Source organism: Cucurbita moschata, unplaced genomic scaffold, assembly GCF_002738365.1.
Source record: "Cucurbita moschata cultivar Rifu unplaced genomic scaffold, Cmos_1.0 Cmo_Scf00007, whole genome shotgun sequence".
Classification (NCBI taxonomy): domain Eukaryota; kingdom Viridiplantae; phylum Streptophyta; class Magnoliopsida; order Cucurbitales; family Cucurbitaceae; genus Cucurbita; species Cucurbita moschata.
This window is the reverse complement of record NW_019268523.1, coordinates 3,939,562-3,965,265: the sequence shown is the minus strand read 5'-3', so window position 1 is coordinate 3,965,265 and position 25,704 is coordinate 3,939,562. Positions and strand designations below refer to the sequence as shown.

The 25,704-nt window shown below is 36.2% G+C and overlaps 4 protein-coding genes and 1 long non-coding RNA gene across 7 annotated transcripts in view; 3 read left to right on the top strand and 2 right to left on the bottom strand.

Annotated features, from left to right (window-relative positions):
- Nucleotides 1–1,671: 1,671 nt before the first annotated feature.
- Nucleotides 1,672–3,545, top strand: LOC111445243 (probable acyl-activating enzyme 5, peroxisomal). The gene has a single exon (XM_023083510.1). The coding sequence runs from the start codon at nt 1,794–1,796 to the stop codon at nt 3,465–3,467; it is 1,674 nt and encodes a 557-aa protein (XP_022939278.1). The 5' UTR covers nt 1,672–1,793; the 3' UTR covers nt 3,468–3,545.
- Nucleotides 3,546–6,367: 2,822 nt separating this feature from the next.
- Nucleotides 6,368–10,892, top strand: LOC111445247 (WAT1-related protein At3g02690, chloroplastic). 2 transcript variants are annotated; one of them, XM_023083515.1, is made up of 7 exons: nt 6,368–7,226; nt 8,365–8,487; nt 9,128–9,277; nt 9,684–9,855; nt 10,183–10,243; nt 10,343–10,486; nt 10,618–10,892. In XM_023083515.1, the coding sequence occupies exons 1-6, from the start codon at nt 6,546–6,548 to the stop codon at nt 10,443–10,445; spliced, it is 1,290 nt and encodes a 429-aa protein (XP_022939283.1). In that variant the 5' UTR covers nt 6,368–6,545; the 3' UTR covers nt 10,446–10,486; nt 10,618–10,892. The 2 variants fall into 2 exon arrangements, with proteins under 2 accessions (XP_022939283.1, XP_022939282.1); XM_023083514.1 differs by having other exon boundaries at nt 10,343–10,892.
- A 58-nt stretch (nt 10,893–10,950) lies between these two features.
- Nucleotides 10,951–13,518, bottom strand: LOC111445246 (uncharacterized protein At1g65710-like). Its single transcript, XM_023083513.1, has 2 exons — nt 12,122–13,518; nt 10,951–12,024 (listed from the first exon to the last, which is right to left on the bottom strand). Exons 1-2 carry the CDS (start codon nt 13,373–13,375, stop codon nt 11,107–11,109), a joined length of 2,172 nt encoding a protein of 723 aa, XP_022939281.1. The 5' UTR covers nt 13,376–13,518; the 3' UTR covers nt 10,951–11,106.
- A 1,897-nt stretch (nt 13,519–15,415) lies between these two features.
- Nucleotides 15,416–24,055, bottom strand: LOC111444758 (beta-catenin-like protein 1). Its single transcript, XM_023082788.1, has 8 exons — nt 22,879–24,055; nt 21,742–21,826; nt 20,799–20,895; nt 20,613–20,676; nt 20,481–20,537; nt 19,237–19,274; nt 18,727–18,808; nt 15,416–15,697 (listed from the first exon to the last, which is right to left on the bottom strand). The coding sequence occupies exons 1-8, from the start codon at nt 23,944–23,946 to the stop codon at nt 15,608–15,610; spliced, it is 1,581 nt and encodes a 526-aa protein (XP_022938556.1). The 5' UTR covers nt 23,947–24,055; the 3' UTR covers nt 15,416–15,607.
- The window catches only part of LOC111444760, a 14,039-nt gene continuing 11,852 nt past the window's right edge, over nt 23,518–25,704 (top strand). For both annotated transcript variants that reach the window (XR_002710737.1, XR_002710736.1), the window contains exon 1: nt 23,518–23,529. This is a non-coding gene — a long non-coding RNA (uncharacterized LOC111444760). The remainder of the gene's footprint in view (nt 23,530–25,704) is intronic.

The window sequence follows — 25,704 nt, the reverse complement described above, 5'->3', positions numbered from 1 at the left end:
GCAAAAAAAAAAAAAAAAAAAACAATAAATAACTCCGATTAAGATAAAATAATTATTTATTAGTTGGAATTAATTCAGTTAAATTGGCTCAATAACTCAATAATTCAATAATTAATTATTTAATGCTGACAATTAATTTTTATTGAATAAACGAGTGAGAATAATTCATTAATGGCTGAATACATGTTTTTAGCTAATTGAGATGGAATATTTCTATTTTAAAAAAATAAAAATCACATAAATGACAATTTTTTTTAGAAAATGCTTTTGAAAATGACATAAATAGCCTTTCTTTTACATAAACTTATTTTTGGTAGAAGTTATCCTACAATTAGAATTAGTGAGGACAAAAATGCCATTTCACTTGGTGAAATTCTAATATAATAATAGAAAATAATAAATAAACAAAAATGTAAAAAAAGTTAGCAATTTTCATTTTTATAAACTTTTTTTAAGATTTGTATCTATTTAATCTTTGAATTTTTAAAATTTTTAAATTTTAAAATAATTTTTTTATATTAAAGATTAAAAGAAATTAAAAATTAATGAGAGCCCATGGTTTTCTCAAAACCACTTCTGGTTTTAGGAACAAAAAACTGTTTTCTCGTCCCCTCTCTCTCCGCCGTCCACTCTTTTCTCTCCGCTTCTCTCTCCTCTCCCACCACCGGTCACTGTCAGCCCCGCCACTACCGCCGCTGTGCTCTCCTCCTCTACTTTATTTTTTTTATTTTTTTATTTTTTTAATTTTTCACTATTCACGGACAGAATAAATCCACAAACCAACCTAAGATTGTTTTTCTATTGGATTTCGTAATTACCGGTGGAGATGAAGCCAAGTTTTTACCACAGTAATTAATATCTTATCCATACCATTTTTTCATATCTCTATCAACCTCACGAAAACTTCGTGGAGATAAGCTCTTTGAATCGTTTAAAGTTACTCGTGATAAGTGCACGTCGAAATTGTAACAATCCAAACCTACCACTAGTTGATGCTGTCCATTTTGACCCATTTCGTATTGTCATCAGCCTCACGGTTTTAAAATACTCATCATTAATACTTACATTTTCTAGGTGGTCCATGAGCCAGTACGGTGAGCCAGTACGGCTAGTGACGAATTCATATTGAAGTTGAGTGCCACTTTTGTTTTTCGAAGTGATACACGATCTAATACGACTCACGACAAATGCATACCAAAGTTGAAAGCTCTATACTCGTTCTTGCTACTCTTCTTTTTCAAGTGACACGTGAGTTTGTACAGCTAATGACAAATATATATCAAAGTTACGAGGATACGAAGCTTAGAAGTTTCTATTACAAATGTTTGAAACAAAGAACGACAATTATGAATCGGTCTAAGTCACTGTTCTTTAATAGCAACATATCAGTATCGGTGTTGTCACGCTCGATGACCAAAAACTCTGATTCCCGATAGTTACTACCAACTCAGATAAATTTTTACCCAAAAAAATGTTTAAATTGTAATATTTGATTATAAGTACTATAAGTTATTCGAGAAGATCGGTAGGACATGTCTATTTCAATGTAAGGTCGATGATGCTTATCCGTTAAATTGTGTTGCTAAGTAACACCTAAGATAGATCGGTAGTTAGAAATTTAAACAATTTTTTTATTTTTTGTTTTTCCAAAATGGCGTGTGGTTCTTATCATCATCATCATCAGCGTTATCATCTTACAAGTTGTTGAATTTATATATATATATGATCCAATCCTCTGCCATGGCTTCCCATATTTGCAGAGGGAGAAACAGAGCAGAGGTTAAATCGTTTCCATGGAAGATTTGAAGCCGAACCCTGCTAATTCCTCTCCCCTTACGCCGATCGGCTTCCTTGAGAGAGCCGCCGTCGTCTACGGCGATTGTCCTTCCATTATCTATAACTCCACCACCTATACCTGGACGGAAACTCACCGTCGATGTCTGCAACTCGCCTCTTCCCTCGTATCCATCGGAATCCAGAGAGGCCAAGTCGTCTCCGTCGTCTCTCCCAACACTGCTGCCATGTATGAACTCCATTTCGCTGTTCCGATGGCCGGTGCCGTCCTCAACACCATCAATCTCCGCCTCGATGCTCGAACCATCTCCGTCATCCTTCGCCACTGCGAAACGAATCTGATCTTCGTCGATCAAGCTTCTTGTGGATTAATCTCCGATGCCTTGGCCTTGTTCCCGCCGGAGATGAAACGGCCGCCGCTAATCCTCATCGCCGACAACGCTGCGGCGGAGGATTCGTCATCGGCATCCTCTGTTTGGAATCGCGCTGATTTTGTCGATTCGTATGAGGAAATGGTTCAGAAAGGGGATCCTCTGTTCCAGTGGATTAGGCCGGCGAGCGAGTGGGATCCGATTGTTTTGAACTATACTTCTGGAACGACGTCGTCGCCGAAGGGAGTGGTTCACTGTCACAGAGGAATTTTCACGGTGACGCTCGATTCGCTTATTGAATGGGGAGTTCCTAAGGAATCGGTTTATTTATGGACGTTACCGATGTTCCACGCTAATGGATGGAGTTTTCCATGGGGAATCGCCGCCGTAGGCGGCACAAATGTGTGTATACGAAAATTCGACGCGGCGGCGATTTTTGCCCTAATTCATCGCTATCACGTGACGCACTTGTGCGGAGCTCCGGTGGTACTCAATATGCTAACAAACTCCCCTGACAATCGGCCACTTGATCGACCAGTCAAGATTCTCACCGCTGGAGCGCCGCCGCCTGCAGCAGTTCTGTTTCGAACCGAATCGTTAGGGTTCGATGTCAGTCATGGATATGGACTGACGGAGACTGGTGGACTGGTTATTTGCTGCTCGTGGAAGTCAGGATGGAACCGACTACCGGCGGCGGAGCGGGCGCGGTTGAAGGCGCGGCAGGGGGTGCGGACGTTGGCGATGGCGGTGGCTGACGTGTTGGATCCAGAGACCGGAAAGAGCGTGAAAAGAGACGGAACTTCAATCGGAGAGATCGTTCTGAGAGGTTCATCGATGATGCTAGGGTATTTGAAAGATCCAGAAGCGACGGCGAAAGCGATGACCGCCGAGGGATGGTTCTTCACCGGAGACGTTGGGGTTATGCATCCGGACGGGTATTTGGAGATCAAGGACCGATCGAAGGATGTGATTATAAGCGGCGGAGAGAATTTGAGCAGCGTGGAGGTGGAATCAGTTCTGTACACAAATCCGGCGGTGAACGAGGCGGCAGTGGTAGCCCGTCCGGACGAGTTTTGGGGAGAGACGCCGTGTGCATTTGTGAGCTTAAAGGAAGGATTGACTCGGCGTCCGACGGAGGGGGAAATCATTGAGTATTGCAGAGGAAAGCTCCCGCGGTTCATGGTGCCAAAGACGGTGGTGTTCACGGCGGAGCTGCCGAAGACATCGACCGGAAAGATCCAGAAATTCGTCCTCAGAGAAATGGCCAAGTCAATGGGCCCAGCCGGGAAGAGCCGTTTGTAGAAGAAACTCATTGGTCCACGTGGGCATTAATATAATAAACACTCTATTTTGTTCCTAAAACATTGGAATCGGTAACCGCCCTTGTCTTTCAAATTAATTATATAAGCTTAAATTTAATTTTATTTTATTAAGAATAATTAAAAAAATATATAGATTAAACCAGACATTAAAAAAAAAAAAGTCTTATTTTATCTATTCCAGAGAATATTCTTTCCTAAAATATATTTTCTTTATAAAAAAAATTCGAACCCGACCTCGTACTCCTAAAAATTATGATAAAATTATGATCAGTCACCTCGAGAATTTTAGAAAAATTGAACTCTTGTACTTTTCAAATTTTATTTTATTTTATAAAAAAAAAAACATTGAAATATAATTCCTATGAAAATGACTATAAAACTTTAGAAATAATACTTTGTTTTTAAATTTTTTAAAGATAATTAAAAAAAAGAATATAGTTAATAAATAAATAAATAAAAAGAAAACGTGCGGCCATGGCTAACTAAGAGTCGTACGGGAGCCACCAAACCGCAGCCAAAGAAAAAAACAGGAAAAAATGTATATATATATTTTTAATTACATTTATTATTATTATTATTATTATTTATAAAATATTAGAAGAACAACGATTTCACGTGGGTTCGAGCACCGGAAACAGCGCCAAAGTCAGTAATTCAAATCAATAAAATTAAAATTAATTAAATTTTAATAATTAACTCTAGCTGTATGAGCCATATAAATAATAATATTTTTAAATAGCGAAATTTCTTTTTCACAATAATATAACATTTATTTATTTGTTTATTTAAAGGTAGGATTAAAAAAATAAATTGTTGACTACGTGGAAATCAATCAAAACTATAATTTAATGAAAGATACGGGGAAATGAAGAAAGTGGCAGACAGCCATAAGTCATCGCCACGTCCATTCGCAGATCTATCTGATAAGAGATAAATGATAATAGCCATTTTTTTTTTTTTTTGTTCCTTAAAATTAGACTGATACAATATTTCTAAAATAAATTAAAACAAATAATTATAAAAAAAAAACCCCAATTATATGTTTAAATAATTATAAATTAATTTTTACTTACAAATGATTAATATATTTTATCTAAAATTATATTATTCTAAATAAATAAAAATAATAAATTTTTAATTTTTAACCGAGTTGGATTGAGTTACCAATCTAATTCACCAGTTTTGGGTTTGTCTAAAACAAAATCTCTCGACTCAATCCACGTACACCCGTAATCAAAGGTTGATAGCATCTCTAAACTTTCTATCCGTCTAATAAAAAATATATTTCCACCTTCTTAAAAAAAAATGTTATCGGTACTGTTCGTTCACTATTCACATGACTGAATATATGAAAAAAAAATTATATTTTTGCTTCAATTTTCGATCACTTTTTCAATAATAATAATTTTTTTTTTTTTTGTAATTAAGAGTTATTTAAGGAGTTCGGAGAAATTTTTGAAATTTTCGAGATCCTAAATGTGAACAAAAAGAGAAAATATTTTTTCAATTACATTTATTATTTTTTATAAAATATTAGAAGAACAACGATGTCACATGGCTTTGAGCACCGGAAACAGAGCCAGAGCCAGAGTCGAGTAATTCAAATCAATCAAAATAAAATAAATTTAATTTAATATTTAACTCTAATTGTATAAGCCACATAAATATATTTTTATTTTTAGGTAGGGAAATTTATTTTTCGCATAAATTATAACATTTTTTTTTTTCTAAACCCAATTTCTCAGTGGAAAACTTCTCTTTGAAATTAAATAAATCGTCTAAATAATATCTTTAAATTTTATATTTAGTTAGTCTAAAGATTTTAAAATACCAATTTTTTTTTATTTAAATAATTATAAATTTACTTTTATTTATTTGTGAATTTTAATATATTTTAGGTAATTAATAATTATAGTTTGGGATAAATAATTATAGATTGATAAAACTATTTTTATATTTTATATACATCTAAAAAAAATATTCTTAAATAAAATAAAATAAAAAAGTCTAAAAAAATACATTTAAATTTTTATAAAATTTAAAAAACATTCTCGGTACCACTCATTCACTATTCACGAGACTGTTTATGTAAAAAATAAAATAAAAACTTGATATTTTTGCACAATTTGAGTATTTTTGTTTCGATTATGTATCCACGTTCGGTGGTACTCATATTTTCTCTTATTTTAGTAGCTATTTAAGGAGTTTGGAGAAACTTTTAAAAATTTTAAGGACGTAACGGTGAAAAAAAACGGTCACGTATACCCATTAAATCACACCTCAAAACTTTGGAAGTATGACATAAAAAGTATGTCACGTAAATTTGAGCTTGAACTAAGTTGATTTAATGTATGAAGAAACATGTTAAACGTTACCGTGCACAATTCTCAAGAAATAACTATTGAGTTATGATCGAATAAAACTGAAAATATGACTTTTAACGTAATAAAAAATTACTGAGTATGAAATTAACTAAGCTGATGTAAGATCATATTAAATATCATTATGCACGTTTTCGAGATATACATTATCAAGTCAACCAGATCAACGGGTTATAATCCAATCTAACCCAACTTTCTCTAATTTTAAGATTGGGATGAATATTAAGAATATTTGACATTTGTAAGCGATGTTAGTGATGTTTTGTGACTTGTACTTGTTTGATATTTGAATTTTATGAAATTTTAGTGATTAAGGAAACTGTACATAATTTTTTTTTTTAAATAATTAAATAATAATTTAATAACCCAATTCAATCTAAGTTGTGATAGAACAGATGGTTTGTGTCACCAACCAAACTAATTTTATGAATAAATTCATAATTTTAACCAAAATCTAAAAAATCTGAAAAAAAAAAAAGTTTGGAAAATTTATTTGAACATATCTGCTTGTACGCAACAAGTTTGGAAGTGGTAAGATTTTGGACTGTGTGTGTCCCAAATCGATCGGTGGTGGTGACTGAAGCGATAACAGAGAGAGTAATGGCGGGATGTTAGCGCTTGTCGGCGCCTAATTGGTTCCTGTTTGAAGCGAAGGAATCGTAGCAGAGACGACAACAATGGCGGGCTGTTTAGCCACTGTCACTCTTACAACCACTTCTCTTCAACTTTCCTCTTCTTCTCCATCGAACTGTCGTCCTCTTTTCAGTTTCAGGAGGCAAATTGTCGGACTGGGTATTTCCTCCGTAGCGCCAATCCTCCGTCGACGACGTGTGCCGTTTCAATTAGGTTTCAGAAGGTACGATGAGAAAGGCCGGTTTCGTGTCGATTATGTTGCAATTCCAGCGTTGAATTGCACCAGAAGTGGTGCGGATACCGATTTGGATTTTACAGAGTCGATCGATTGCGTGGGGACTGCTCAGGATGTGGAGTGTGTGGTTTCCTCGACTGATGAAGAATTAGGGATTTCTTCCGATTTTGATAATGATGGTGATGGTTCTGTAGCAGTCTTGGAGAAAGCCTGGGAGTTTGCTGTGTTGGTTTCGCCGTTTTTCTTTTGGGGTACGGCTATGGTGGCCATGAAAGAGGTGCTTCCAAGGTCTGGTCCTTTCTTCGTTTCCGCCTTTCGTCTTGTACCTGCCGGTTTCCTCTTGATTGCCTTTGCTGCTTTCCGCGGTCGCCCCTTTCCTTCTGGGTTTTCTGCTTGGATTTCCATCCTTCTTTTCGCTCTTGTCGACGCTACATTATTTCAGGGCTTTCTTGCTCAAGGCTTGCAGAGGACATCCGCAGGCTTGGGTAGTGTAAGTTCCGTTTTTCTTGCATCTTTTGCTTTGTTATGTAAATGTCTTCTTAGTTCATTGCAGATTTCTGAAATTGCTAATTGGTGTATTAGTATATGTATATGTTGGCAGTGCTGTTAGGCAGAATTGAACAAAGAAAGCAAGAACACAACTGAAGACGAGAAAATTATTTCATCTTCTTTGCTTGCTTGATTAAGGGATCCTTTAATATTGAATCCCTTGTGATTTTGAAGAAGATTCAATGATAAACATGGATATATGGTTACAAAGAATTCGCGTATCTTATAAATTAACCTCCGGGTGTTTTGAAGTGTATGATCCATACGATTAGAAACGTATCAAGTAATTTGCAGCATTCCCTTAAGCTGAGTTCAACTGTTGACGATGCCACCACATGTTATTTCTTTGATGCCCAGCTTTTGCCCCCAAAACCTATTTATATAGTAATGTAGGTTGGTATGGTTGAAGAACAGGATTGAAACTTCAGCTCTTTTCCATTGTATTTTGATTGAAATGAAGAGGAAGTTTTAATTTATGAATTGTTATAGGACGAAGGTTGAATTTGAATATTGAGATGGAAATGACATCCAGGAGGAAATAGTCGGTTTTCTCTGAATTTATTAATCTTAGATTATGGGAGCGTGTGGACTTTCAACCAATTTCGGGAGAGGAGAGATACCATGAGCCGAGGTATTTCATACTAGATTTGGGTAGATTGAAAACACTAGGCTTACTTCTTACATGGATTCGCAGGAAGATTCGTTAGGAATTTTAGAGCATTCTCAAGATAGACTTCATGTATGCTCCCATTGGAAGTATAATAAAGTTGAGAGATGTGTTCAAACTATGGCGATTTCTTTCCATTGATATTTATAGCATCCCACCCATACTCCTGTACTTGGGAGTTCTCTTGATAAGAACCTTTGTCTTTTTGATCTGTCTCTCATTTGTACCAACTGGGGGGAACTTTAGCTTTTTGTAGGCTTTATATATTATCATTCATTTCATTTTTCCAAAGACAAAAAAGGGGGAAAAAATCACATTTGGCACTTTTCTCACTATATCTCTGTACTCATTCAAGTATCATACGAAAATTATATTTATATCTCTTGTTTCTGTACCTACGCCTTCATTGCAGGTAATAATCGATTCTCAACCATTAACCGTGGCAGTGCTTGCAGCCTTCTTATTTGGTGAGTCCATCGGTTTAGTTGGAGCCGCTGGACTTGTACTTGGAGTTTTAGGACTTTTACTCCTTGAGGTACTCGTTTTTCCTCTCCTCGGTATAGTTGGGGCCCTTGTGTTAGTGTTACTGTCTTACAGATGCATTACAAAACTGGATGGTTATAGAGATGTGCATGATTAATGAGACTAACAAAGTGTAACTATCAACAAGCTTGATTTATGTAATTTGTGGCGGGTTTGGTGAGCTTTTGGGATGATGAAATCCAATTTTTGTAAGAAATAAAAACCGTAATTTTATAGTACTCTTCTCTAATAATGCAGGGAGGTTCCGAACATAAAATTTATACTGGATTTTGAGAACTACTGTGTACTCTTTGGCATCTTTAGAACTGCGATCTGATCAAATCTTTTGATATTTCAATCTAAATTTTCATATTCTTTGTAAACTTTGATTTAACCATCTTATGAATGCTCAGCTTGGCTTCTTGGCCTTTTTTAAATTAACTACTTTGTTTTCTCTTTCTTCCACAATAGAATAATGGTCTTTTTTGTGCGGTGTGCGCGAATGTCTTTAGTTTCTTTTAGGCGTTATGTTAGTACGATTATTCAAGAGTTATATTATATGAAAAGAGGTGGCATTAACAAAATCACGCGACCCATCTATCTGCACTTTATCAAAGCATAGCTTCTGTTTGATGTGGCACTCGGTTTGACAGGTTCCTTCACTTACTTTAGATGCAAGTAGCTTTTCGTTGTGGGGAAGTGGAGAGTGGTGGATGTTTCTAGCTGCACAGAGCATGGCGGTAGGTACCGTCATGGTCCGCTGGGTTTCAAAGTATTCTGATCCTATTATGGCAACTGGATGGGTAGGATCAACCGTTGAAGTGATCTCTTATGAAATCATATCACTGTTCTTTCTTATGCATTTCAGTATACAGATATTTTTAGTGGACCCTTTTCGTCATCCTTGTTAAAAATGTATATGATCGCATGATTGAAGAAAATTAGTTTCCGATCTACCTTCAGCACATGTTCATAGTCCTCATGGGAAATTTCCTGCCCCCTTCGCCCTGTTAACCCATCATTTTATGATTTTGGTACATCAGAAGTGAGAGGAAGAGTTGTTGTCCAGTGTAGCATGCAGGCTATTAAATATAGAAAGCATCAACTTCAATGGAGTTCCTTATTGGAAGTTATGAAATACTTGAAGGATGCCTTTTACAAGGCCTTAGTCTATTGAACTAATTAAATGTAACTTTTTTTATGTTACAGCACATGGTGATTGGTGGTCTCCCGCTTTTGGCGATCTGTTTCCTTAACCATGAGCCTGCAGTCAGTGGGAGTCTTCAGGATTTTACAACCAATGATATACTAGCACTCTTTTATGCATCTATATTTGGAAGTGCTGTTAGCTACGGTTCTTTCTTCTATAGTGCAACAAAAGGTTTCACACTTTCCCTAATAGCATTCTCTAGTTTTCAAGGCGTGTTTTGCTTTGAAGTTCAAATTCTCTCATTTTGTTGCTTTATTATTTATTATAAGTATGATCAAAGACATAAGAATAACATCACTTTATAGGTCTCACCTCGCCGGGTTAATAGGCATTTTGAAATCCATTTAGCTCAAGGTTCACTGGTTTTCTGATATGCTGTGTGCATCTGATCAAATTCTTAATGCCCCTTGATAATACTTTGTAGACATTCATGGCTCGTTACTTGATCTCCACTTTTGTGCTAATTCTCCATTGTGGATGGTTTTTTTTTACTAACAGGTAGTTTGACAAAGCTTAGCTCTCTCACCTTTCTCACTCCAATGTTTGCTTCAATTTTTGGGTAAGGTTCTACCCGCTATTTTACAACAGGGCACAAATACAATGAGTGAAATATCTACTTTACAGACACTTCAATGTTTCCTCCGTTCGTTTATGTCAGGTTTCTATATTTGGGAGAGACATTTTCACCTATTCAACTGGTTGGAGCCGTTGTCACTGTGGTTTCTATATACGTGGTCAACTATGGCAGTAGTTTGGAATGAGCTCACAAGATCTGTTCACGCTTTCAACATTCAAAACAAAGGTTGCCATTCATTATTGGACATGAAAGGCCAGTTTACATATTACTAAATTTAGAAGAAATTTCCACGATAGGATATACTTGATGCAATACTTTCTTGTGCCGCAATCTGATAGTACATGTGCGGTAGACAGATCAATCTTGTGCGTGCAAACGCACTTAGCAATGATGCATGATTATGGACATCTGCTAAGCTGCCTGTCAGGAGCCCTCGTCTCGCAAATCTCTTGCGAGTTTTGAACTATTAGGGAAAGATCATTTGTAGCATTTGTAATTTTAGTGGCCATTCGTCGTTGGACGAAGCCCGTTCGTAAGCTTGTATTCAAATTATGTATTTATGGCATTTGTAATATAAACTTCCTGTAATTATATATGTTCTTGCTTCATAACCTTGATATAATTCAGTTTATGGTTCATATATTAACAAGAACCTAGTGGAAGGAAAGAACACACATTTACTGAAATAATTTGCGCTGCTAATATTGAGTGGAAGAATTCAGGAACAGGAGAAATTGTTGCAAGTTTGCAACTGAATAAAAATGCAGAAGGCGCCGAGGAATGGAAAAAGACAACACAAGAAGAAACAGGCAAATGGCCGAGGTGAGAGATCTATACAATTCTAATCAGGTGGAGCCAGTGGCTGCAACGGGAATTGTATGAAGAACTTTACCGGTACCGCCACCGAGTCTACCACGGCCAATCCCAGTTCTTTGGGAATTAGATTCCCTCCTTTCGGCTGTTCTCCGCCTGTTATCATCTCCAGTGAGCCCTGGCTTTGATTGCAGACTACTCCCTGAGCCAGGATGTGGCTGGCCTTCCTCTTTGGTGTTCTGTCTTGATGTCCAGGAGTCAGTTGAAATGCCCCAATGGTGCTGTTGAACACTGCCCACAAAACTGCTGCTACCAGAGGATTCCTGATCATCTGTATCTCCCCCTCCAGCAGGAACGACAGGGCCGCCGCCCCTTCTCACAGTCGTGTACTTGTGAAAGCTCGGTTCCAGAATATCGTCATTCATGGCAACTTCTGATTCAACAAAAGGGTCTCTGATATCAACCATGCCCTTCAGATTGCCACTGTAAGGTACGCTATGCTCATTTCTACTGGATTGATATGTTGGTGGATTGCTTCTATCCTCAGAGAAAACACAGGAGAAATTCGAACCTGTTGCGGAATTGAGATCAGCAACTGCTTCAACAATGGAACAGGCCTTGGTTACACAAGCTGGAAGAGAAACAGGGTTGGCATTCTTTTGATGGAAATTCTGAATGTCTTGAAGCAACATCTTGGTGTAAGATGGTGTTTGACTTTGATTCAGCAAAGCTTCTGGATTAATATCTAATTCTCTTGATTGCCTTGCAGATCTGCTCCTTGCCAGTCCCTGGGGTTTCTGATGCTCTACCACGACCACCTCTGTGTTTGACAATGGTGTTGTGGGGGCTATAATATTCACAACAGCTCTGGTAGCTGCGCTGCCTGATTTGTTGCTATTCACTTGGGAAACTGTTACTTTGTGACAACTTTTGGAATCAGTTTTTGGCTTCTGTGACAAAAGATTGCAAGGTATGAATCAATATTAAAAGACTTGCTGGACACTTAAAGTCATGAAAGAATAGGGTGTGTGTAGTTTTCAAATGTACCTGGTAGACACCATTAATGGAGTCCTTAGCATTCAGTTCTTCCGTTTCCCTTTTGCTTCTGTTGTTTATCCTTTTATGTGGCTGTGAATTTGTATCAATTTCACTCAATGGGTTTCTTCTGTATGGAGATTGCTCTGCTTTTCTTGATGAGCTGCGGCTGAGAGATGGCTGCTGCTGCTGCTGGTTTTCGTCGGCGGCTTTAACATGTTCAATGTTTCTTGCAGGAGACTGTGAGCGAGGTGATGAAGCAACCCTTGAACCCGCCATGGCAGTCGCCTCGCCGACGTTTCTTTTAACTGATATCCTCTTAACAGCAGTCACCGTCGCCGAATCATTGTCTCCATAACCACCAGTGACATTGTTGCTCTTGTCCATTTCCATGTGACAGACTGTTGCAGGGACCGAAACCATTTTTGCTGGTCGACTGAGACCACCGCCACCGCCGTTATTGGCATTGGCATTGGAAGTATTCATTGCAGAGGGCTCTGCTGACCGTCGGCCAGGTGACCGGCTAACACGCCTCTCTCGGCTGCTGGACCGTTGGTTTTGATCTCTCTCCCTACTTGGGGTTCTCCTCCTCCCTTGAGAGGAAGAGTGTCTAGAAGACTGGCGGTGGCCCTGCCTTAGATGGTGGCGTTTCTCCGCCGGAGTTCCAACGTCGTCAACCTCAACAGAAAAGGGATTCTTCCCATCTTCATCTTCATCACCAAAATTGGCAGAATCAACACCATCTCTGCCACAATGATCAAAATCATTGCTTCTCTTAGAACCAGAGTACCTTCTTCCATTCCCTTTAGCAGATGAACTCCGACTCAATCTTCCACACTGAATCAAAATGGCATCAACTTCCTCTTTAGTACAGCTCGAAGTTCTCACCAAACCAACCTTCAAATTTTCACCCAAAGCTCCAGACTCCAAAATCTCACAGGAAGAAGAAGACACATTACCCTCTTCAGGAGGAGGAACAAGAAGAAGAGAAGCCCCATTTTTGTCTCTTCCATCGTGACTCTTCCTGTGCTTAATCACAAAAACCTCCTTCTTCTTCACAGGGTACTCACTTCTTTCTTCTTTCCCCTCACCATTTTCTTGCCCTGTTTTCTTGCTGCTCTTAATTTTCAGGTCAGTGGTGGGCAGCTGAGAAATTGAGATGATGGGTTTGCCGCCATTGCAGGAGCTGGGATCTGGAGGAGGTACATCAGTAGAAGAAACAGCAGAAGGTAAAGTCTTCTTCTTTTTGCTCAAACAAGCACCCATTAGAGAGGATCTATGGCAGTTTTTAGTAGACTAAACTCTAGAAATCCTCCAAAGAGTTGGGGATATGGAAGAAACTCAGCTATAGAGAGAGATTTGAAAATGGGTTTAGTGAGGAGAGACAGAGAGACAAGAAAAGAGGGTTAACGGGTGGCGCTCTGTTCAAGAAGCATTTTCAAAATTCTGCAACTTTTATATTTAATGAAGAGAGAGAAAGAGGAGAGAGAAAGTGGAGAAAAAAATTCGAAATTTGAGTTACAGAGAGGCAAAGGAAGAAGAAGGCAAAAATCTCTGACAATTAGAGCCGTTACTTGAGTTGAATACCAACTCTCTCTCTCTCTCTCTCTAAATATATATTTTGGCTGTTATTTTTTATTTAATAGCCTTTTTCCCTCTATTTTTTTAAATTATTTTCCACTCTCTCTCTCGCTTTATTACCTGTCCATAAAAATATTTAACTTTCTATTTCACCTTTTTATTTATTTATTTTCATCAAATTTTCTATTTATTTTAGTGTTTTAATATTATAGCATAAATCTCAAAAGTAATAATATTTATAAGAAATTATATAGTTCTTTAAACCAATTTTACATTGAACTAATTTCACACACTATACGTCTAGCCAAAATATTATAAGCCGAAATCAAATGGAATATATAAAAAAAATATTTATGAGAAATCTTTCTTCATCCTTAATGAATAAATTCTCGTTCTCAATCTAGTTTATGAGAAATCTTTCTTCGTTCGGGATGTCGGGGAAGGCCCAATTGGTATTAAAAAAAAAAACCACATTCTTTTATTATAACAGTTTTGAGCTGCCTACGGTTATAGAATTAGCTGTGGACGCTCCCTTGACTCTCTCTCTATGCATTCAGGGTGCTGGCGCAGATTTTTATTAAACAACGTTTAACTTTCATGTATTAAGCATATAGCTAACATTCCTTCTGAGTCAGGATCAAATTTAGATTTTGAGTATGAATGGGCCCTGCTGTAGTAGAACCTGGTGAATTGGGTTACACATATTATTACAGCATATTGAGGACCCTGGCTAGAATTACATGTGCAAATTTTCCTGCATGTGACTCGTCCGTGCGTTTGGAGGCACGGCCTATAACTCAGCATGGGAGAAGGGGCGAAATTGTCCACTTTAGTTGTGAAGTGTAAGATATAAATTGGAGTGTGTGCATGAGAAAGAGAGGCACATTTTAAGTTGGGTGTGAAAGAAACATCTTTAATAGAGTGTGAGAGAATTAAATGCAAAGTGTGCTTATTTTTGTTTCTAAATTTAAAAAAAAAAAAATCTATTTATTAAAATTATTTATAGGTCTTTTATATGACATCATAAAATAAATATTATTCAAATTTTACTGTATTAAGTTTTTAAGAATCATTTCATTCGTCTTTCATTAGGCATTTTAATTACTCTGTTCAATTTTTACATTTTTTTTTTGTTTATATAATTTCACTCATTATTCTTTTCATATAAAATGCTGAAAATTTAAGTTTTAATTACATAGTATACAAAAAACACACATATACTCTACCAACTATATATATATATATATAAACAATCAAATGATTTTGGTGTTATATAAATTTTCATTTATGTAGTTCTTTTTTTTTAGTATGTTAGATTATTTTTGTTAAGTGCAAAAACATTAAATGCGAAGACAAAGAGTTAGGTACAAAATAAACCCTTCTTTAAACCAGGAGGCTCCACCAAAGGGAATAACTTGTGATTTGTTTTATTTATTTATTTATTTAATGGCATTTAATATTTTATGATAGAATTCCATAATTACTAAAATAATTAGTTCCGAGGAAAAAGCATTATTAACAGACAAACAAAATTTTTCCTTAAAAAACGTTGATTCATCATTTATTTATTATTATTATTATTACTATTATTTTCCCTTCAAACTTTAATAGTAAATTTTTAAAATTCACAATTTTTTTTTAGTACATATAAAATATAAATTTAGGTCGTTTTATGAATTTGGAAGCAGCCTGTCACCGAATCATTGGAATTTTAAAACTCTATTATACATAAATCTAAAAGTTTAGAGATCAATAAGAAACTTTCATAAAGACTACAAAAAAGCTCAAAACCTATCGTACGTAAAATTAAAAGTTTATAGATCTATTAAAGACTTTTAAAACGAGAGAAAAGTTTTCGTATGCAAATACAGTGTCCTAAAAACTAGCTAAACAAAGAAAAGAAGGGTAAGTGAACCATCAAAGAGCTGAGATGAACTTCTGAATTTTCCCCTGCGTTCGCTCTTTCTCTTCTGGTCCATCGAGATCTCCGATATTGTTGTGATACTCCTTTGATTCACAGAACGAAACGAATTGAATTGATTAATTTAGAGTATTTGAAAGAGAACATATTCTTGTTGAAAGAATAACAAAACTCCGGACAAAATAATATAGCAGGCACTTCACTACTAAGCACGTGAAGAACATTATTCTATATAGAATTGAATTTCTTTATGAATCTGTGAAAAGTGATTACACAGCCACCCACAGATTTGTTCCTAAGAAGATAATGGGGGCCTAAAGTTTCCCAAACAAAGACTCCAACGTAGGCGTAGCAAGACGATGGGTGCATGAGAGTCCGTGGAGCTGGTAGTCTTAGTAAGAGGGGGAAGAGTTAAGGATTTATCCGGTGTGAGATATCACATTGTTCGAAGAATCCTAGATGCTGTCGGAGTAAAGGATCGTCAACAACGGCGTTCTAGTGCAGATTCTTATCCAAGACTTGTATCATTTGATGATGCCATGTGAACTGCTAAAAACATTTTGAAGTGTATGGCTAACCCAATAACAAAAGTTTCGTAAGGGAATGGAGCACGCTACCATGAGACAAACAAAAATCTTCTTTTTGAAATCAAGTTTGAACAATCAACCATTTTTATTCCTTAAATTATCTGCCATTGCTTCGTTTGTAAAAACTATTCTACTTGATGTACCAAGAAGTCCACTCTTTACATTATGCTCATGCCCTCCTCTTTTACTAATCTTGAGAAGGGTTCACCCACTCCAATAGCAGCTTTAGAAAGAGTTCTAAGTTTTTAATCAGAGACTGGAATCCAAGACTTTGGAGGATATTTTCGAACATCTCAAACTCCTCGAGGGGTAAGAACTTGTCTGGCTTAAGTCTAGTCATTAATCATCGAAGCTCTTCTCTTCTTCTTAATGAGAAAAGTAAAGTTCAAGAATAAACTAAGGTTTCGATTCTGTCATGGCCTACCATTTATTGTGGAGATGCCCTTATGCAAGGACCCTGCCTCATTTCAGTCCGGTCTTACGTTTCAGAAGTAAATAAAAGGCCATCTACGATAAAGGTATTGGCTAACTTATAGCCTATAGGGGTTAAAAAGTGAAAGCCTATTTGAAATTTCTTTTAGAATAGTGACTAATTGGTGGGCAATTCCAGCACCCTATATGATATGATTTTGATATTTAGTACAAGCAAACAAATTTTAATGGGGCTTTGAATTCCTTATCCCAGAAGTCACAGAACTCAGCATGTCGAAGCTGTCAGCTTGTGGAAATGTAGTTGTGTAGATATGGAAGTCATCAACGGGAAAATTGAGGCTTGTTTAGAGTTGACGGTAATTAAAGATCACTTTCTGGTTCTGCAAGGGGCAGGAGTACCTACGAGTTTTCCATTAATCAAGAGCTGACTACAAAACTAACGGACAAGCTGGTTTAACCCTCTAAAAGCCCCTACCCATCCATTTTCCTTCCTTACAAGCCTCATTGGCAATTTAAAAGGTTGATCAACATCTTTTGGATAGAGACCATATGTTCTCAGACAAGGCATTCGTTGGGCTGAAAAAAGTTGGATTGGTACAGCAATTCCAAACGTAAGGAGGTCCACTAAAAAGTGGGCAAATCAAGTCTTTCGTGCATTTCAACTTCAACAAGTTGTGGCCACAATAACTCTATGTTGCCACTTCCTCGCAATCTCAATTTTGAGCTGCTATAGATCAAACCAGTGATGACTTTGAGTGTTTGTTGTTAAAAATATTGTTGTAAGGCTTTGAAGGTCCTTAACCTAGCGGAAGGGCATGTCAACCAAGAAGGCCCCTTTAGAGTCAGTAGACCAATCAGCTCAACAATTTCTCAACTTCCACCTTCAGTAAAAAACAAAAGAATAGTTCGTTCTCGCAACGTTGCATGGCTTTGTAATTTCTTGGCTTCCACTTGGAGGACAAGTTGGCTCTATGGGAACAAAGTATTTATAAGCCTCCAAACACACAATTTATGAGAGAAGAATCGAAAAATGGATAGATGCACATGTGTGAGGTAAAGGAAAGGAAGGAGAATCTAGGAAAGTAACTAGAGGACATGAGGAACTCCAGGAAGGAGTGGCTTAGTAGGGAATGGGAAGGGATCTTACTAGTAAATTGTGGATTTGGAGAGATAAGGACTATGCTTTGGACCATTTGGACTATCAAAACAGAGCGAAAATTTTTAGAAGAGATTGGAAGATCTTCAAAGAAATTTTGGAATGATTTTGTAAATCTTTCTTCCACTTGGTCCTCTCTCTCAACATTTCCATTATAATACCATTTCCTCCTTTGTATTCAATTAGGTCCTTTTATAATATCTTGGTTTGAGCTTGCCTTTACTACATAATTTCAATGAAATTATTAATTTCTTATGAAACAAAAATAAATATAATAATTCAAAAGGCAGCTCTGTAATCAATATACGGGATTTATTGGACTAATATTTCTCTTTGAATGGAACGAATAAAAAGTTGTGTAGAACAAGAGATAAGGCAAGAAATGCAACATAAAGAACACCTAGATCATGAGGAGTCACTTCTATAGAGACCAAAAAGACGAAATAAGTGGGTTTATAAGGGTGTATTCAACTAGTAATCTAAAAAGAACAATTGGAAAACAAAGGATTTATTAAATAAAGAAGGATTCAGTGAAATACATAATTGAACGGTATGTTTTCAGTGTTTTCAAATGTGTGTTTGGTAACATATATATAAATTGGATCCCAATTTCAGAAGTTACTCAAAATATGTCTGATATTATATTTATAAACCATGTAAATAAGGGTAGTTATGGAAAATACCAATAACATAAAAAGGTTGTTTAAAGAATTTCCACTATGTGAAAACACAAAATGCAAACAGATCTGTCAAATAGATATTTGTTAAATCCACTTGACTCTGTGACTCTGAAAACATAATTAGTATCCAAAAAGTATGCCAGAAAGGTCCTAACTTACTACCGTATGGTTGCTTAAACATCATACTTCTCATCCAAGACTTAAAACAAAAATTAAATGTATATAAATTGGAGAAAAAAAAGGTCAAGTGAGAGGCAGACCTGAAGAATGTTCTTGATGTCCTGCCTAGTAAGTTTTTGTTGCTTGAGCAATAATTCAATTCTTGCTCTCATTTGAGAGTGTCTACAAGAGAAACAATCAAATGAAACATAATCTCAAAGAGATCATTAGGTTATGTTCTCATTTCTCATTGCATTTATGTTTGGTAACCATTTCTTGTTCTCCCACCTCTAATTCTTTTGGTTTCTTCTTTCCAACTTGGTAATAACAGTATAATAATATTTCTAAAAATCAAAATGATATAATAAATTTGAATATAATACTTTCAAATACTTTTTTTAAAAGTAAATCTTTCACTTTCTTAAATTGAAATTTTAGAAAATAAGGCAAATAATTGCCAAATATATATTTTTTATTTTCTCATGAAAAAGAGAGAATTGAAAACAAGAACCCATTGTTCAATAAATTTCAATTTTTTTCTTAAGGAAAAAAAGAAAAGAAAAAGAAACATAAATGAGAACATCATGAATGTAGTTTGATGCAACACTTACTCGGAGCACCATAGATGTCCCAAAATAACAGCAATCAACTGCAAGAACAAGGATTGATGTTAATACCCCTATTGAGAATTGAAAATAATTAACAACGTAAAGAATCTCAAATTTTCAAACATTGGAACCTTTTAAGCTACTCATAAATCCCACCTTTAAGTGAATTTCAAAATGTGCCTCCAATCTGATGCGCACAAAATTTATGCTAGACTATTTTCATTTTTTATCAATAAAAACTTTAATAGATAATAAAACACTATAAAGAACATAAAAAGATTTTCCTGCAATAAAGAACATAAAAAGATTTTCCAGCAAAGACTATATACTTCATCTAATGCTGAAATATGAATGACATCCCTCGATAAACTTTGCTTCATCTCCTCAAAGGAATTCATGTGTCTATTTGTTTTTTTGTTAATAAAACTTTGATCAACAAAGATAAAAACTATCAAGCAGTAGGATAAGATGCCCTCAAGCCTTAACTGTAAAACTTGCACGGAAGGAAGAAAGGTTGACATTTCTAAATTCTAGGAAATCAAATTAAAAGAAAGTTTATCCCCCAAGGGTTTGGGGTCTCTTGGTCATATTGATTTAGAGGTCTCAAGTTTAAACCTTCATACCAAAAAATTCTGATGTCTACGGGTTCAGGCCTTTTGGGCGCAGATGCCCCCAGATATAGGGGAGAAAAGCTCCAACTCCCGGTTATCAATAAATAAATAAAATAATAAAACAAAGTTTAATAAGTCAATTTTATGAAACATTGGACCCAAGGATAATGCCGGTTTAAGTGTAAGATATAGAACTGTCTGGATGTTCTTAAAAAAATGTATCATGGAGAAGATCTCAGACAAAAGTTATTTGTCCGTATTTCCTCTTGCATTATTTTCAAGGGTAACTTGAGGATAAATGAAGTTGCTCCTTTTAAAATCATAGTTCCATAAATAGTTGCTCCAAAATCGAAATAATACAAGCTACTTAATCAAAATTCTTATCAATTGTATTTAAATACTATTTTACAGAACAAGCTGTCATAGCATTTGATGAACATAAAAGCTTCTGAAGGAGTTAATCCCCAGCTTATACAACACAATATCGAGTGAAACAACTCATATCAATGATCCACAGGGACTGAGAGATTAACTATCTCTTGTTACAACAACCCAACATTAACGTATGCACCAATCATCAAAGTCCATTGAGTAACAAGCTTTGAAAGTAATGAAACATTAATCACGAAGACAAACCTGAAGGGTATAAAGTCCAGACTCTAATTTGCGGTTGTACTTTTCCTCTTCATCCATCTGCAATTTTGGGTGCATATTAGAGCATAAACTAATTACTAAAATGTATGAAATTAAATATATATCACATGGAACCTCTAAATCATCGAGTTCAATCTCGCTTAGCCGCTCCATCTCCACTTTAACTCTATCAGAATATCTATAAAAATAAAACTATCATTTATCATGCCAGAATATTATTTATTCGAGGAAATAAATAAATAGAGGACTTCATCTCTGAACGATAGGAGTGCAAAGAAATAGAAGTGAACATGAACCCACCTTAAGTAGAGTTCCATCAGCCGATCTATCTTTTCACACTCATTTTCAACAAATTTACTCAACAACCTTTCCTTTCTGGTACCCCTCAAAATACCACCTGGTAAGGGCAAGGAACATTAGTTGAAACTAAGAATAGGAGAAAGCATAGATTAAAAAAATAAAGAAAGCTGGGTATTTCCACGTGCTTGTGACCAACGATTGCAATAAAATGCAAATTGGAATACAACGACCAACTCTCATAACAGAAACATATCATTGCGTTAAGAGATGAGCGTCTAATAAGTAAAGAGCTTAAAAATGTAACAGCACTTGAAACATAAAAAAAACGATGTCAACCATATTTTTAAGCACTGTAAATATAAAACCACAGTGAATACACCGTACAATTTCATTGAGCCAATTGTTTCTCCAACACTATTTACATGATTTGAGCAGTATTAAAAAGACTTGTGCTTTTTTGCACTTCTACTGCCAGACCAGGATTTTCTTTTCCTTTACCCCTTGAAAGATTTAGTATCAGTATTCATTTAAACATAAGGCAGGCCTATCAAGCTGACCAAACTATTTTCAAGGCAAAAGGAACAAAAGGCTGCAACCACTGTTTTGCTCTAGAAAATTCTTTAACAAAGTGAAGTATCCAAGGTATTGCAGAAAGCCAAGTTGTCAAATTATTGTCATTCTAAATCAGTTCAAGTTCAACACTCCAGTATCAGACCATCTCTCCATCTCTCATACAATAATAACTTCAAACTCAATGCTAAGGAATACGATACAACCAACCTTTTCAACCCCAAACTCAATGGTGTCCATATCCAATACTAAAAGTTGGAAAGATTATCATATAAGTTGAAGGAATATCTTCACAGCAGCCAGAAAGGAGCAAAATTTGTTAAATAAACACAGATGGTAAAGAACATATGTACAATATCACTTGCCTGCTTACCAAATAATGATGCAATAAGAGACACGATACGTTCTTCCAACTCCTCTTGATAACGCTCTTTCTTGTTTTTCTTATTCAAAGGGATCTACAAAGTTTAAAGCATGTGAAGTAAGCATCATCGAATAAGTGATTAGAAAGTCAAATTTTGGAACAATTTCACAGAAAAATGTATTAACGAAAGATTTAGACATCAATTTCACATTTATATCAAAACGTAATTCCATAGTAAGACAGCTACGTTGGAAAAGTGCATTGTTTTTTTAATAAGAAATTGAGCTTTAATCAAGAGAAATGAAAGAAAATACACAGGTATAAAAAAAACAGCCCCACACAAAAAAGAAGTCCAAAGAAAGACAAGAAAGAACACTTCAATCTAAAATCAAGAAATCCATTCGATAATTACAAAAAGCCTTAGCCAGTTAGGCCCATAAGAGAAACTAAACCAAGAAACCTTCCACAACTCCCCCTTATATCTGTGCTTTTTCTTGAAAAACTTATGATTCAAAGGGCTTGGTAGGAGCTCAACCAATGATTGTTCCAACCAGTGAAACTGATGCCATTGAAACGGAATTAAGAGCGTTTAAAAGATTGTAAAGAGAAGAAATGGAATAATAAGAAACGTCTTTCTTTTCCTCCAATTTAATCATAATGCAGCCTGAATTGTTAATTAAACCAATGAAAAAAGACTTATTTTCCGCATCACAACCAATAAACACTACCATCCTCGCTAAGAACCAGAGAAATTCAGGACATTCTCTAGTTCATTCACATATCATAAGCCTTTTCCAGTTGTATTTTAAGAAACAAGATGCCATCCAAGAGAGAATTCAAATCTCTTTTTGATAAGAATGTCTCTCTCTATATGTGTTCAGAAGTGCGAAAGCTTTTGGCAAACGAACAGATAAATTAACAAAATAAATATAAGATTGTACCATGGACCCCCGCTTTCCAATCAGATTTATGTTTCCATATGATCCCAGAATCATAATTGATTATCACACATGCAAACTTTTACTTTAGAATCATTCTGTGCTACTCTTTGAATGCCACAATTCAACTCTAAACTACATTCAATAATAGAAAATAAGCAAAACAACAAAATGCAAGGACTAGAGGAAGTTATGTAATTTACCCTACCTTACCCATAAAGGCAGCAAAGGCCGTCTTTAACCCCAAAACATCAACAAATCGTTCACAAGCAGGCGGGTAATTTGTCATGGCAAAATCAAGAGCCCTTATAGCTGACCCATAGGCGGATTTCTTCTGTTTCATAATAATTATCATCAATTCCACACCCTCAGCTTTCACAAACCTTTCCTTGTTCTCCAGTGGCATCAACAAACAACACAAAGAATCAAACAAATTTTCCACCATCTCAGCCTCATCAGGGCTCTTGGGGTCCTTGGACTTGTACATTGCAACCGCTTGAAGAACAACATCGACCCCATTCATCTGTCCAAGCCTTCGCTGATTCACCGTACTGTTCTGCAAAAGTATCGCCAGTATCTCCGATGCATACTGCTTATTGCTATCAAAATCCCTCACCTTAATCTTCCCAAGTAACCACTTCATTAGTTTTGTGCGCTCACAGACCAACTCGGCAACTACCGGTTTCACTTCAATCAAGTTCTCAATGGTCGCTAGGGTATTGTAAACGGCACTCATCTCGTCCGGGTCCGTCTCCGATAATCGATGCAAGTTCTGAACCAACAGATCAAGAACATTATTCTCAATCAGCGCATCGACCAACACGCGAGCAGGTTCATCGTTATCCTCAAGAACATCCTCGTCAGTCAAATCCTGGATCAATTGGACCGCATCAATAGCAATATCAGTGTTACTATGCGAAAGGAGGTCAACAACGGACGAAACTACACCAAGTTTGACGATATCAGGGTATAGCTCGGGACCGGCGGCGAGCACTTTGAGCTTCTGAATCTCGTCGTGGAGCTCGACTTCAGAATCAGCAAAGCGCTCAGGCTGGTCAGGATACTTGAGGCGAGCTTCGGTGTTGTCTCTGAGACGGCGTTCGAACGAGAGAGAGAGCTTCTTCACTGTTCGAAGGTCCAATACTTCGACTACCTTTTGGGACTTCTCGACGGCTTCGAGGAGAGCCAAGTCGATATGGTCAGCTCCATTGGTGGCTATGTCGTCGCGCTTCCGCTTTGGATGAGAGCTGTGGCTCCGGTTGCCGGCGATTTCCATCAAATTCACACACAGAAAAAGAATCCCGCCGGTGAGATGATGTTTATGGTTCGGGCTCCGGTTCAAACCAAACCAGAAATATGAGATTGAAGTTAACTTAGCGCCAGGGTGTTTACAACTTAATATGCTACCATCATATTCTTTTTTTGCTTTAACCAATTAAATAAAATTAAATATTTATATTTTTTTTTAATATTTTATTTTATAAATATTTTTAAACTTTGAAAAGTAACTTTAAAAATTAAGTTTCAAAAGTTTTCCGTAAAAAAAATTAAAAATTAAATATTAGTATCAACGTTTCAAAAATAGTTATAAATTAAAAAAAATAACATTAAAATTTTTAAAAATAATCTATAAGCTTATAGGTTTTTTTCCATATATTTACGATAATAATTTTTTTTTTTTTTTTGTAATAGAAGACTTTCAAATTTCATAAATATTAGTATTTTTGTAACGCCCGCTCATCGCCAACGCGATTAACAGGAGTTACTATCGACAATATTAAGAGACTCTGATACCCAATCATAAAATTAAAAATATTTCTGAAAACATCCAGTAAAGTATTTCTATAAAAGAAAAAAAACAGTACTTTACAAAAAAAACTTAAAACGACTAAGGTAAATTCTTGACAACGGAAACATAATTACAGAACAGACCCAGACATGGATTCCCAGTAGTCCCTAGCCCGCTGGTCTCGTCCTCGGCTGACCTGCAGCATCTACATCTGGAAAGAAAAGTTATAATAATTCTGATGAGTAATTAGATTACTCAGTAAGTAGCTAGTTTATCATTCACAGGTTCATAACTAATCTTTCTAGGTGTTTTTACGTTTTATTCATCACTGACTCCTAGTTCTCTTACTAGGGTCATCTGTTCGTTAATGAGGTATCTCAGCTACCTCCAGCTAGGNCCCGCTCATCGCCAACGCGATTAACAGGAGTTACTATCGACAATATTAAGAGACTCTGATACCCAATCATAAAATTAAAAATATTTCTGAAAACATCCAGTAAAGTATTTCTATAAAAGAAAAAAAACAGTACTTTACAAAAAAAACTTAAAACGACTAAGGTAAATTCTTGACAACGGAAACATAATTACAGAACAGACCCAGACAAAAAAACTTAAAACGACTAAGGTAAATTCTTGACAACGGAAACATAATTACAGAACAGACCCAGACATGGATTCCCAGTAGTCCCTAGCCCGCTGGTCTCGTCCTCGGCTGACCTGCAGCATCTACATCTGGAAAGAAAAGTTATAATAATCTAGCCCGCTGGTCTCGTCCTCGGCTGACCTGCAGCATCTACATCTGGAAAGAAAAGTTATAATAATTTAGCCCGCTGGTCTCGTCCTCGGCTGACCTGCAGCATCTACATCTGGAAAGAAAAGTTATAATAATTCTGATGACTGGTCTCGTCCTCGGCTGACCTGCAGCATCTACATCTGGAAAGAAAAGTTATAATAATTCTGATGAGTAATTAGATTACTCAGTAAGTAGCTAGTTTATCATTCACAGGTTCATAACTAATCTTTCTAGGTGTTTTTACGTTTTATTCATCACTGACTCCTAGTTCTCTTACTAGGGTCATCTGTTCGTTAATGAGGTATCTCAGCTACCTCCAGCTAGGTTACTGACTCTCCCTCGATATGCTTATCTAGAATTTTCGGACTCGTATGTAAGACTCGCTCTCGGTCAAATACGGCCCGTCTACTAATTGCTCTGGCGGCCTGTTTATCTCATATACCAACGGTCAG

What these genes read in the sequence shown, in the direction of transcription:
- LOC111445243 (XM_023083510.1), top strand. Translation starts at nt 1,794, where the DNA reads ATGGAAGATTTGAAGCCGAACCCTGCTAATTCCTCTCCCCTTACGCCG.
- LOC111445247 (XM_023083515.1), top strand. Translation starts at nt 6,546, where the DNA reads ATGGCGGGCTGTTTAGCCACTGTCACTCTTACAACCACTTCTCTTCAA. An exon ending in CTATTATGGCAACTGGATGG is followed by an intron (nt 9,278 to 9,683) that starts GTAGGATCAACC and finishes TTTATGTTACAG; the next exon opens with CACATGGTGATTGGTGGTCT. An exon ending in ATGTTTGCTTCAATTTTTGG is followed by an intron (nt 10,244 to 10,342) that starts GTAAGGTTCTAC and finishes CGTTTATGTCAG; the next exon opens with GTTTCTATATTTGGGAGAGA.
- LOC111445246 (XM_023083513.1), bottom strand. Translation starts at nt 13,375, where the DNA reads ATGGGTGCTTGTTTGAGCAAAAAGAAGAAGACTTTACCTTCTGCTGTT. An exon ending in CCATTAATGGTGTCTACCAG is followed by an intron (nt 12,025 to 12,121) that starts GTACATTTGAAA and finishes CTTTTGTCACAG; the next exon opens with AAGCCAAAAACTGATTCCAA.
- LOC111444758 (XM_023082788.1), bottom strand. Translation starts at nt 23,946, where the DNA reads ATGGAAATCGCCGGCAACCGGAGCCACAGCTCTCATCCAAAGCGGAAG. An exon ending in TTGAACTCGATGATTTAGAG is followed by an intron (nt 20,538 to 20,612) that starts GTTCCATGTGAT and finishes CCAAAATTGCAG; the next exon opens with ATGGATGAAGAGGAAAAGTA. An exon ending in ACATCAAGAACATTCTTCAG is followed by an intron (nt 15,698 to 18,726) that starts GTCTGCCTCTCA and finishes TGTGAATCAAAG; the next exon opens with GAGTATCACAACAATATCGG.